The sequence below is a fragment of the Pholis gunnellus genome (assembly GCF_910591455.1).
Source record: "Pholis gunnellus genome assembly, chromosome: 20".
Classification (NCBI taxonomy): Eukaryota; Metazoa; Chordata; class Actinopteri; order Perciformes; family Pholidae; genus Pholis; species Pholis gunnellus.
Window position 1 is genome coordinate 15831877 of NC_136547.1, and position 13611 is coordinate 15845487.

The window sequence follows — 13611 nt, forward strand, 5'->3', positions numbered from 1 at the left end:
TTGGAGCAGAACGACTTTAATATCACTATGACTGGAATATTGATTTGTGTATATATGCCAGCAAGTGCGTTTGTGTGTGTTATGTGTGTTATGTATTCTACACATTTTTTGTACCATCAGACAAAAATATGGTATGTAAAGGTTAGGGTTAACGTGAGGCTCAGGGGAATGAATGTAAGTGCACATGCTGTGGTCCAGTGAACCCCATGAAACACACACACACACATACACACACACACACACACACCCCTTTCATCCTACCTGGGGTCTTTCTGAATAGAGTCGATGGAAGGTGAGCGCTGCAGGCTGCCTTCAGGCGGCAGGGCTGGTCCGGACTTGCTGTAGGGCGATTCCACCACTGAGGGGCAGTACTGCAGGGTGCGATAGGGGTCCGCCACATAGGGGTCTGAGCCATACACATCTCCGCCACCTCCGCTTGAGGTGTAGCCTGGTCCCACTGTGGCGTAGTTGTTGGTCCCGCCACGGCCGTAGTTCCCTGTCCCTGTGCCGTGACTTCCTGTGCGCTGCAAAGGGGCGGAGTCGACACCGGGGGAGGAGGGAGCTATGGTGGGAAAGTAGGGACAGAGGACATAACTTAGGACCTGGTCATGGAAACGCTGGGAAAGGTCTGCAGGGCAGAGGAGGGGACAGAATGAGAAGCGGGGAGGACGGGAGAAAAAGACACAAGCAAAGGTGAGGGGAAAAGCACAGGAGATGAGAAAGGAGAAAGGAGAGGAGAGGAGAGGAGAGGACAGCAGAGGCAGGAAGGCGCAGACATGAACAGGTTGTTGGGAAAAGACAAACGCATCTCCATATGGATGCACGAATATTGGCCACATGCCCAGGATTAACAACATGGACCAATGTTCAACAGAGGGGAGGATTGAAGAGAGAAAAAGAGAAAAGTAGACAAAAGTTGTGTAGGCAAAAGTTTTAGATAATTTGAATAGCTGCTGAAATCAATGTGTACGACAACAAACAGCTGAAAATATGAACAATAAACTTTTGATCAAATATGCTTACAAGCTATTACGTGGTTTTTGTCTGTATACTATTTTGGAAGCCATGCAATATTTATACAATGCATACAAATCCTGAAGAAAAAGTTCAATAACATTTTTAAGAATAGATTGATTTAAATAAACAGAAATACTTGAGATCAACAATGCAATGGTTCTACTCCAATGTGAGGTACGTTAGTCTCATAAAAACCCACCGAGGGTTTGTAAGCAATGTTAGTTTGTCACTCAAATGACTCATTAGCCTGCCATTCCCATGCAATGAAAATTTGGAACTTTGCTCGTAAGCCTATTTGCAGGTAGCTAGAGGACAATTGCAGAAACTTTTTCCTCACAGTGACATCTGCCTGGTGAGCAATAAGGAGAGAAAAATACATAAAAAAAGAAAAGAAAGTAAAACACCAAGCTATCTCTCTTTAGAGTGAGATTGAAATTGAATGGGGATTTGCTTGGGGGGTGTAAGCAGACTGCAGGGGCACAGTAGCTGTCACCTTCCCTCCCCGTCGCATCAGGGCGGTGGATCGGTGATATATCAAGGTGTTAATGTGAGTCTGGGGGCCTTGTTTCTCTGGCTGTAAAAACACTGAAACAGACGGCGTCATCTGTCATTAAAACCAAGGTATGTGTACACAGATAACACACATGTACACACATGCAAAAACACCATCAATGTGTTCTTCGGAGAGTATGCGATAAATCACAGAGCCTTCGAAATCAATACGTGGCCATGTGTTTGACTGGGGCTTTAGCACAGGCCAACGAGCCTCCTCTCACAAAGAGAGTTAGCCTTTAAAACGGAGTCTGGATGGGCAAGTGCACACAAACGGTACTCGACATGGAAAAACACACATTCACACATTATACAAGTCACCGCACACGTCGATACAAAAACAACAAAAGGATGGAGGTTGTGTGAATGTGAGGTTTACTGTCTCATTGTTGTGTGACGAGCAAAGTTGCTCTTTAGCGGTGTATTGAGTGGTGGTATTTACTTGACCTTCACAACCCTCTTACACACGTCTGATCTGTCCAACCTATTTGGTGCATCTTTAACAATCATCTTTCAAAAGCTCTTATTTAAATTCTTCTCACAGAGTCTGGTAAACTCCATTAGTCGGCCCACCAGAGGCACAAGGAACCTTTTGAATGATGTAACCACATTTGCATATTTGTATTTCCTAACTCTAAAATCAGGTTGAAAAGGAAAAAAATTCTTTGCCAGCCCAGACATTGAAAAATTCAACTTCCAGACTCTGCCCTGAAATGCCCATGAGGCTAAAGGCTGGGTGAGCTCTTCTACTGACGCCCCAACGATCGAAAGAATTAGGCATGGGCAGAGAAACAGTAAGAGATGCTGGGACAAGAGAGGAAAACTGCAGAGAGATGAGGGATGAAGCTGCAGCCAAACCAGAGGGAAGAGGGATGGAACAAGAGGCCGTGGAGTTAGCGACATACAGCCGCGTAGAACAAAGGGTATAGGAGGGTAATGAAGCGGAGTTACTCCAATCAGCAGAAAATCCCAGTCTTTTCTGTACTCTTTGAATGGTGTCTGTGGGGTGTCTGTCCTTCAGAACGTCTCATTAGTAGCCGGGGCTTTAGGCTAACTCCACCAGAGTCAGTGTGCGCTCACCGAGACACTTGACACCCAAATAGGATGAACCTCAGAGCCAAAGAGGGGGGGGAGGCAGAACAGTGAAAAGAAGAGAGAGAGAAAACATATAAAAGTGGCTTGTCAAATTATTTTTATAGCCTGTGCTGTAGGCACTGAATAGGGATCTCTTCGGGTACACGCTGAAAAAATAAAGGGGAATGAAAAATAAATCACAAATGATAGAGAGAGATGGTAGGGAACACGAAAACAGAGAAATCCCCCCAAAAATTGTCCTACCAAATTACTGTTGACGTCTGTTCTTTTGTTTTCACATTCTCTGACTTTGTATTCAGCTTTCCCGCACCTCTTTATGCATTCCATTTTCTTCTTCACTCAATCTTTGTGTCTGCTCTCACTCTCTTCTCCTCCTATCTCAAGTAAATGGAGTGCCGCTGAATTTATCATTTGCTCTGTTAATGGTGTGTCCCGACTGATGACTTGACCTTTGGGGCCACTACTGCCAGACAGAAATCAGCGTGTGGGTGCCTGTTTATGCATGGGTGTGTGTAATGGTGTGTGTATTCCCTGTGTGTGTGTGTGTGTGTGTGTGTGTGTGCATGTATTCATGTCCTTGTGAACCAGTCGGGGTTTTAGACCTTTGGCATTTTTGACCAGTGTTAAAACACTGTCAGTTGGGATTGAAGTTTAAGATTATAATTAAACTACATTTAGGTTTAAATATCACAAAACAATTTAAAAGTTTAAAGTTCAGGTGTATGGAAAAACAAAAATGAATGGTCTATAGTAAGGCAAACATACGTGTGTATGAGAGTCAGAGGGTGTGTCTTTCATGAATTAAAAGAGTAGCATGAGGCACTGCGCCGTCTCATGAAATGCAACACACATGCGCCGACACGCACATGCGCGCTCCACTAACACCTCTCACACTTAACGCTCTGGCGGCGGGAAATTGTGTTGGGAGACGAAAATATAAGGGCGGGTGTGTCTTTGTATTCCCCAGCTTCGGCGTGGAGTAAACAAATCGCGGCTCTGCTCCTGCTGGCAGATTAGCGACTGGAAAGGAAACTCTATTAGTCATTTGACACAGTGATACCTCTGCAATTAGCCAGCCGGCCGAGGGGCCGGCTAGCTAAGAGCGGGACTGACGTTTTCTTTGGGCTGCTGAGACAAGGGAGCCCTCGCTGAATGTACAAGAGATGGAGGAAAATAGGAGGCAGGGAAAGAGAGAAAAAAAAAAACTAGAGGGAGATCAAACCAATCAGCCAAGCTTCCCATGTCCATCCTCCCTTCTTATTCTTCCATCTCTGCCTCTATTTTCTTCAACCCTACTCTGTCTCTGTCACTCCCTTTTCTTCATCACTCCCTTGCCCTTTTCTCCTTTCTTCCCCGCTCTAGACGTATCCCTCCATCCATCTTTCTTTTACTCACCCATCTACTCTGAAACCTTCCCTTTCAATCCCTCCTTTTCTCTCCCTCTCTCCCTCTACATCATCCATTCATTTCATCCCCCCCCACCCCTTTCTTCCCTAACACCCGTCCGTCTCTCTATCGCTCTCCCTCCATTGTGGTTGTAGTAGACTATGTGATCAGAGCTGAGGACATGTCCTTTCTCTCGACACGCTTCAGCGCTCAGCACGATTACACAAAACCCCTCACAGTCTCTATCCCTCTCACATACGCACACTCGCAGGGGCACGCACGAGCACACAAACACAGATTTCTAAATATGCCAGTGATTGACATGGACTAAACATGCGTGCCTGTAACACATCTTTTTCTAATGCTTTAAGGTCATCCAACAACATGCACACACAACCTTGCCGACAGCAGCCACGGGTGAAGCAAACACGCACACGCGCACACAAAAACACACACTGCTTGAATGTGGAGGAGAGTAAGGATTAGTTTCTCCCTCTGTTTATCCCTGGGAGATCCTCCTGGCCAACACACAGCTCTTGATGTTCCTGAGCTGGAAGCACTGAAGGACACACATATACACACACACACACACTCCCTTTTGCACATTCAGTATCAAGTATACAGCGTTTTACAGTGTGGGAGCTGTAGGACACTTGGCTCTATGAGTCAAGGTGCCATGTCTTTCTCCGAGCTTGCTACTTAGACACAGCGAGGGGCCCCAGGCCAGTGGCTGCTGCTAAATGTTCATGCTGCGGAAGGACAATGGTGAAAGTCATGAAAAGTCCAACCGAAGGATGGTCCATTTGGCATACAGCCACTGCACGTTACACACTCATGTATGGCACCAAGACAAAAAAAAAAGTCTAATGATGTCTAATGTAACATTTTGAAATACCTTGTTTTTAATAGATACAATACAAGTTAACTTGACTTGTTGCTGTTGCTAAGAACATCTTCTAGCCTCACAAATTGCTTTATGGCATAAAGCCAATATCTGAGACCAATATCCTGGAAAAACAAGACACCACCATTTGGGTGCTTCACAGAATCTACACTAAATGATCCCAGTTATAGGAAACATGGCCGTTCAGTTGTTAGCACTGTTGCCTTATGGCAAAGGATTGGAATCTGAGAGCTCGGGCCTTTGTGTATTGCGTTTATGTGGATGTCTTCCGGGTGCTCCTTTTCCCAACCACAGCCCAAAGAGATGCAAGTGAGGTGGACTGGGCACTCTTTATCACCCCCGGTGCATGTGAACCCTTCTCCCCTGTGTGTTACCTGCCTCTCTCCAGTATGCTGCAGCCCCCCACAACCCTGAATAAGATAAGATGGATGGATGGATTTCACACTTAACTTGAACGTGACTTACATTTGAGCTTGATTCAGTCTAAATAATATAGTGACAGTGAAACGGTTTGAGAGAAAGAGGGCTAAAAGGATTGTTGATGTTAAAGATATCCACAGTTGTGAGGGCAGGTTATTTATATGCATTCATGGTACAATACGGGACAGTGGGGAGACAAAGCGCAACCACGGAGGCAATAAGCAATGTATATAATGATAAACTGTGAATCAATTAAAGAATGGAACAGCAGATATGAAGGTTTCGTTGTCATTTAATAAAGACAGTCATTGCTGTCTTTTGTGCTGACTTCCAGTGTATCGGTGTGATCTCTGAGGACAAAAACAAATGAATGTTTCTTTCTCCAGTTATGAAATCATTACTGCTGATAAAACAGAGAATATGCTAATCATGTATACTGAGATAGCATAGGACACAAGTAGAATGTGCTGATGTGTGCGCGTTTCTGTGCACGCTTTGTGCACGTGTGGTATGAACAGTATTAGAGGACACTGGTGTGTGTGTGTGTGTGCATGTGCACTTGTGAACACACAGAGAGAGGGTGGTGCTGGGGTGACTAGCACCAACTTCACTTAAACCTACATTTAGGAAGCGCCATATGTTTTCGCAAGGGAAAGAATTTGTGCTGATCTGGAGAGTAAGTCAGATGCTTTGAGCTGGTAATTAAAGCTTTCTGAGGCTTCAGCAGAAACTCACTGTAAATACTGTACAAGTTTAAGCCACTACATAAGTAACCTGGAATACACTTAGAAATTGAGTTGTTGTCCACTATCACACCACTAAGTTGAACGGTACTGTCGGTCATAGTTGCATTGCCTGTCAGAGTTCAGTCTTTCTGTTAAAAAGCAGACTGCAGCAGACATTATTATGCACATGAATGTGCAGAGGAATAAATCACTTTTCCATTTCCTTCCTTTCACCTCTCCTTCTTTTGTCCCCTTTCCTTCCTTCCTTCATTTCCTGTTTCAAAATGTTATCATCAAACTGCTAAGATGAGTCATATACTGGACATTTAAGCATCACTTTATAAGTAACAGCACATTTACAAATACTTTTTCGCTGTTGTTGAACCGACCGTAGGTTCATTAAAAGATCAGCAGGATCAGGAGCCAAGCTGAAATTGATCCTGGCCAAACAAATCTAATCTGACCTGGCGACAGAGCGAGCCTGATGAGCGACACACTAAAGTGTCTTGGAGGACACTTCAGACAAAAGGTCCAACAATGCCGCAGTGCTTTAGTTCCCTACTAACTGGTGATTTAGGGCTACTGAGACTGGTCAATTCCTCATGCTACTCACTCTGCCCCCATTTCAACCATGCACTCGCTACCATCGGTAACACATGACCATTCCTACAAGTAAAAAGAAAGTAATAACTACCATTATTACTTGTGATATAATATATACATTTCTATTTTATGAAACTTTGTCTAAACAATGTCTTGTGGCCATTCGATAAAATGTATATGTATGCTTCTACATGTATGCACACTTTTTAATATGAGTTTAAAAAAGGTACAAATAATGTTTAAATCGTTGAAGTAACGCTCTCAAAGGTTTTCATTTAAAGTAAATCTATCTACCGCTGAATGAGGTAACACACTGGTGATTGAGCCTGTGGCACGCTAATGGAAGCCCTTGCACTTCGCAGCATTACAAACTGCAGTGTCTGTAGTGGAATAATCACAAGCGGCGACATTGTTTAGATCTCTGGGAAGTGAGATCTTAAAGCACACCTGCAATAAAAGATTATCGCCATGTAGATGAAAGAAACGAGAATGAGACGCAGATCTTTGAGATTGTAACTATGAAAATCCATCAGTCATATCCGTATAAATGAACACACACACACACACAGTCCAAGTGACTATAATTGGTATCACAAACCCCATTTGGGGTGGGGACATATGCTTCCTTTTCTCTTAAGGATCTGTCACTTTCTCTATTCAATAGTAACCCTGAACTTTTCCTGCCTACTGGTCAGAAGAGAAGCAGGAGAGCTGCATCCCCTCTCCCGTCCTCTTCGTCTTTACCTCCTCTCTTGGGCTTGTTTTTTTTCTCTCGCTCTAATCTCTCTCCTCCATCACGCTCTCTGCTCTGTCCCCCTCATTAGGATGTCAGATCTCATTACAGAAGTAACACAGCAGATTTAAAGGGGAAAGCAGATTGGTTTAATGGTTTGATGCAAAGCCTTCCTCATATTTCATCTTCTCCTTTTTACTGTGCACGTGTAGGCCTACCGTATGTGTGCACATTCACACTCACAAAGGAGCCGGTGCTAAAGAGCTGCAATTTTAAGCGAAAATAATCCTGCTATGGTTTCGAGAAACATAACACACACACGCACACACACACAAATACACACATACACACGCACGTGCGCGCGCGCTTATGTGAACTGATCACTTGTCTTGGGAACTGCATGGATTTAATCGCAGGAACCTAATGTTAAGAAGTGTGTGTTCACATATTCTGTGATTCTTGCAAACACCATAGCCCTCCCTGCATTTATCCAAAAATAGACAGAAAAGAAAACACGCTATGTTACCAGAGAGTAATTATTCATCTGCAACAATCCGCGGCCATCCTCATTTAGAAGAGGAGTCAGAAAAACAAGGCTATAGACACCGTGGCAGAGGCTGAGCTGCATCAGCCCAAAAAGAGATGCCCAAACATCAAAGATTATGCCAAGAATGTACACAGACAACATTTTTTTTTTTTAAATCAGCCTCTGGACTGACCCGGGAATGGTTTATCGAAAGTAAAGTTTAGAATATCCAAGAACAGGCTCTTAATTTGAAAAGCTCTTGGAGTGGATGCAGCATAAAACACTGTCCATGGTGTTGTCTGGTTAGCAGTTGATAAGGTATAAACACTCTAACAAAACCACAGGGCTGGCCAGAGCATTGTTTCCAAAAATGTGACGTAAAATGCATAGAAAGTCGGACTCAAAATGCAAATTCTCAATTGTTCCCGTAACACTTTGCATCATATGCGTATCTAGTTCTGTTAATGGCTGAGACAATATAACCTTGTTTTTACCACGGCTCAGTGATTAATGGTTGTGGACGAATTTATGTCTGTCTCCTTCAAAGATACTGGAGGGAGCAATGTTAAACTACATAACAGTCCTTATCAACAGCCATAGCTCAACCTGGCTACTAGATGCACCTAACAAATAGTCGTGGCAATGAATCTACCCATTCTCTCTGTCGCTACCTGAGCTACATGCGGGTCTGATGATAAGCCATTAAAGAGAAAAAGTGCCACATCCATTCAGAGCTGATGCTATTCCCAGTGGTCAGAGTCATTAATACAGACCAAGATAGCTTTGATGAAACAAGGAGGGAGGGTAGAAAGGCAAACACGTAAGACCACAGGCAGGAGGGGAGGAAGAAAAGGGGAGCAAGCAAGGAGGGAAGGTCAGAGGAAAGGAGGGAGGAAGAAGAGAGGAGGAGGGCATGAAAAAAGATGTCACTGCTCTCTGAATAAGTAGACAATAAAATAAAGAGAAGGGTAGAAATGCATATAAAAGGGTAGAAAATAGTAAGAGGCAGAAGGAATGAGAGGTCACTAAAGAGAATAGAGAGAGCATTACTGATGTCAGAAACAGGGAGGATGTAAAGAAACAAACAAAAACAACGTGACAAACTGCACACAATATCTTTTTGGAAAAAATAAACAAATGTGTAAACCACATCCTGAGGCTTTTTTATTTCATGCTGCGATTCATCTTTGTAGCAGAATGAATGTGTATGGATGTGTGTGTGTGTGTGTGTGTGTGTGTGTGTGTTAGAGATGCTGTGACCATGCAGGAATAATCGCTGAAAATAGGCCACATTAACCTGCAGTCCTCTGGGGCGCTGGCCTGGTTTAATCCTAGAATGAAACGTTGCTCGCTGCCTACACACATGCATAGTGCAAAAAATCCAGACAGACACACTCATACTTGCACAATAATATGGTGCTGTGCGTGGATGTGTGGGTGTGCTGGGTAGATAGGAAAAGAGGATGAAGAGGTTAAGACAGCAGTTAGTGAGAATACGGTAACTGAAGAAGGGTGTGTGCATGAGAGAGAGAGGGCTTGGCCATGATACAGACATACACACAGTCAAACAGATGGAGCAGATGTTTCATAGAAACCTTTTTAGATTTTCTCAGTTGTATTTACTGGAGATGTGGTGACAATACTGTTGATGTAACACAGCCTGGCCAGGCGAACAATGAACTTCGAAGTGAACTGAGCTGTGAAGAGTACGGAGGAATGGAAACTGAGCAGACAGACAGGTTAACCAATTGACAGTTTTCTAAACTGGACCTGACCGAATTGTCAAGTGTGTTGTCAAACTGCTGTCCACTCCGCTGCAGTAAGAACGCCGGCAGACTGACAGGTCTGCTGGTTTTCTTACTACATGAGTCCCAAGTTACTCAAAATAGAAAATAAATCCTCAGCAATGAGCCCCACTGTTAAAAACAATTGCAGTAAATGTGTATTGAGGGTAGTGAAAAACAATGTTCACCATCTGGTTGTTGACCAGACATTTGACCTCTACAAACTCACAAATGTTGATTCAATCTGGAGTTGACCACACTATGTGTCTGTTTTACTTGCTTCTTCTTCGTGTCCTGTTTGCTCCCTATTTACTTCCACCTGTCTCTCTGTCCTCAACTGGAAACTATTAAAAAAAACAGTGCATGAACAATTACAGTCACTTAAATGGCTTTTGTTGTATCATGCGGCTCCTCTTCATAGTTAAGTGTCCAGTTAAGTAATGTGAAGGCCCACGCTCTCAATGAATACTGTGAGCTTCATTTCACTGCAAGTGCCTGGTTTAAATTGGCCTTGAATTAGCCCGACACTGTGCACCGTATATATAGACCCACTGACTACAAATTTAAGTTTGAAACACACACGCAAACGTCTCCATTCTCGTTCCACCGCAGGAATGACTTATAGCATTAATTACATTGATCTATGCCAGTTTAATGAACCAATAATGTGAGCCTGCCATTGCTAAGAAAAGGCGCTATGACATAATTAATGACTTACCGCTCACCATGTCAGCACAGCCCTTATCAGTTCACTATGTGCCATCACTCTGTGCTATTATGAATCCTTATTAGACAACCTCCTAGTCACTGCGCAGACTATTAACATGAATTTTAAAACATGCTGCGCCAAGGCCAAGCCTTAATTCAACAGCCCAGTGACTTGAAGGCGCGGTTCATCTTCGGTGTGTGGATTTACCACGGCAGTTACATTGGGCCAAGAACACAAGGGGGAAAATATACTCTAACGGAGGATTTAGTTTAAACAACATGAGACAATTAAAATACTGTATCATAGGAGAAGCGTATTGTAAACCTCAAGCGTTGCAATTAAATGTACACAGTCTAATCCACAGTCTATTGATTTTTGTAGCTGCAGTACAAATTCCCTTTGTGAGCTTTCTCATACCCATCTATTGAAACAAATACAAGGCGCAGTAAATTATAGATAGCAGTGGATCCTCTCTGTACACTTCTGAGGAGCACTTGTTTAATTAAGTCCTGCTTGCAAAGACAATCGCTGTATGAATAGTTCAGGATTTCACTGACAGCTATCAGAGCACTGCAATGTGCTTCACAAGCTACTACTCTGTGTTTAAAGGCAACTCCCGCTCCTCTTAAGTGAGTCAAACTGATCAACTCAAACGCTGGTCGAGAGTGGCACATTTAGTGCTATGATTCTGACCCAAATGCTAATGATAGCTATTAAGGCTAGGCTGGTTAATGACATTGAGGGAGCTGTGAACGTGGCGTGACCGACTTGGGTGTTTTCATGTGGGTATGATACGGTAATGGGATTACCATGGCGTACCTAAACCCACATTGAGATAAACTCAATGAGACCCTATTAAAAACACATTGCTGGCAACAATGGAGTTACGTAGAGAGCGGGTGTGACTGTGTGTGTGTGTGTGTGACTTTGAGAGAAAATGTGACCAACTGTGCTTCATTCCCAACTGCAAAAAAAGTAACCCCAACAAAAGGGTCATCGATGGCTTTATTCTCTGTTATGCACTTTCTCCATTTGTCCCTGGGTTGGATGGAGTTGTTGGAAATGTGCACGAGTAACTACAAAGCATAAAAAAAACGAGTATAAACCAAAACAGGAAAAGGGCTGCAACATTCAACTCATGTGGGGAAAAATATGTCCTAATGTGTGTTGTTGCATCTTTACATCATTTATACCTGACACTGGGTAAGCGAGCATCAATAAACATGAGGCGAATGCATGCTGCTGTGTGACGTGAAATGACGTAAATGGATGTAAATTTAGCTCCTAATGAACACATCATTTGCCTCCTCAGACAAGTTTGTCCCAGCTCCATTATTATGTTTCCATAAAGGCAGATTCAAGTCAGACCTTGCTGTCCTTCTGCAGTGCCTGCAGGGAAGGGGGTCTTTTTCACAAGGACATTGGTCAAAAGTATGCCTTTAAGTGAGAAGTTTCAAACTTAAAAACAAATATACACAGCATATGAAGTTAAAAAACACACAAAAAAAATGCTAAAATTAAACTCCATAGCTGTAACTAATTATACAAATGCAGGGACGGCCTTACCGGTGTTGTTGCGATAGGGGCCTGTGTCCGGCCCCTGGCTCTGGCTAAGACTCCTCATGGGGCCCTTGTTGTGGTAGACACGTTCTTCATAGATGGGATCAATGTGGTGCTCTGGGGACCCCAAGGGCCGAAGGGGCTCCTGACTGTGCTGACTACTGTAGGAGCCACGAGAGCCTGGAGAAAAGAGAGAGAGAGAGGAAAAAAAGATGTAAGGAAGATAGGTAGAGAGGATGAAAGAAGGAGGATAAAACGAGGGAAAGGCAAATTGCAAGACGGGGTACGGTACAGGAGGTAAGGAAGGGTGGTACATGGGAATTAAACAGATGGACTTTAAAGAAAAATTAAGGAAAGAAATAGAGGAAGGGAAGCTGGGTTCCATTTTTATGCACGGAATGGAAAGATAGTGTAATGGGAAGGCAGTGATAGGCACCACAGAGGATGGAGAGGGTCGAAACTAGGTATACAGAGGATTTGAAAGAAAGCGAATAAAGCAGAAGACGATGTGTACACACGAGAGACAAGGTAAAAGAAAAGGAACAGGTGTGGAGATGATGGCTGAAAGACTGTAACAGTAATGATGAGAGGGAAGCAAAGGAGAGGAACACAGCACTCGACAACAAAAAGCAGGCCTCTGTCTTTAGACATGTCCATTTTAACCCCGTACCATGTTTTTTAGCCGGCATAGAGTGAGTGTTACAAGGCACCAAGTGACAGATAGCACACTATTTATATGGTGGACACATAAGGTTGATGTGTGTGTGTGTGTGTGTGTGTGTGTGTGTGTGTGTGTGTGTGTGTGGGGGGGGGTAGGGAAAGCGGTGAGTTAGTGACGCACCAAGTCAAAGTAGAGAAAGAAATGACAGAAAAATAAAGAGACATGCATAGCAACACATGAGATAGGAAGAAATAGGCAGATATAAAGAGAGGCAGAGAAAGAGGATCAAGAGAAAGGGATGCCTCTGTATTTCATTTTTTTAATCTCCAAGGAACACATTGCTGGTCGTCAGCTATAAAATAATGAGATGTAGTGTCCCCCCTCTTGCTCCGTGTCTGGCAGGAATCCCACAGACACAGGGCAAGGAAGACATTGACAGCAGGCATTTGTTCATTACATTACCCAGCAGAACAATTGTAAGGCCTCCCTCTGAAAACACGGAGCTTAATTAAAATTAGGAAGGAGAAGAAAAGGAGGGGGACTGGGGGAATAGGACAATGAGTTAGCAGGGCTTGGGTGACATAGCAGTCAAAAGAAGTGCACCCACTCATATATACACAGCTATGACTGAGGGGAAGAGAGATCTTCCAGTCGAGCTAACGTTGGTTCATATCGCATTAGCCCTCAATCGATGGAAAGTCACGTGCCAAGCATTTTCCAGCCGAAGAAGGGGGATGAGTGCAGAGCTTCAAGACTCGGGATTCAGACCTCGGTGTGTATCCGCCATCAACTTAACCTCACAAGCCTTCAGATCATATCAGAAGGCAAAGCATGTGAGGCCTAGTCATCTCAGTATAGGATCAAGTGCATACAGTACCATGTAGCCATGCTCTAGTTTTTGTTGCGGCTTAGGATCTGTGTCTTTTTCTTGTTTTA

At 43.6% G+C, this 13611-nt stretch overlaps 1 protein-coding gene across 1 annotated transcript in view; it reads right to left on the bottom strand.

The window, feature by feature from the left end:
• Window positions 1-13611, bottom strand: part of ctnnd2a (catenin (cadherin-associated protein), delta 2a) — a gene marked incomplete at its 3' end in the record, with an annotated part of 228686 nt that overhangs the window by 94162 nt on the left and 120913 nt on the right. The window contains exons 13-14 of the mRNA XM_079181443.1: window positions 12021-12194; window positions 262-628 (exon numbers count right to left, since the gene is read on the bottom strand). Coding sequence (XP_079037569.1) covers window positions 262-628; window positions 12021-12194 — 541 coding nt within the window. The remainder of the gene's footprint in view (window positions 1-261; window positions 629-12020; window positions 12195-13611) is intronic.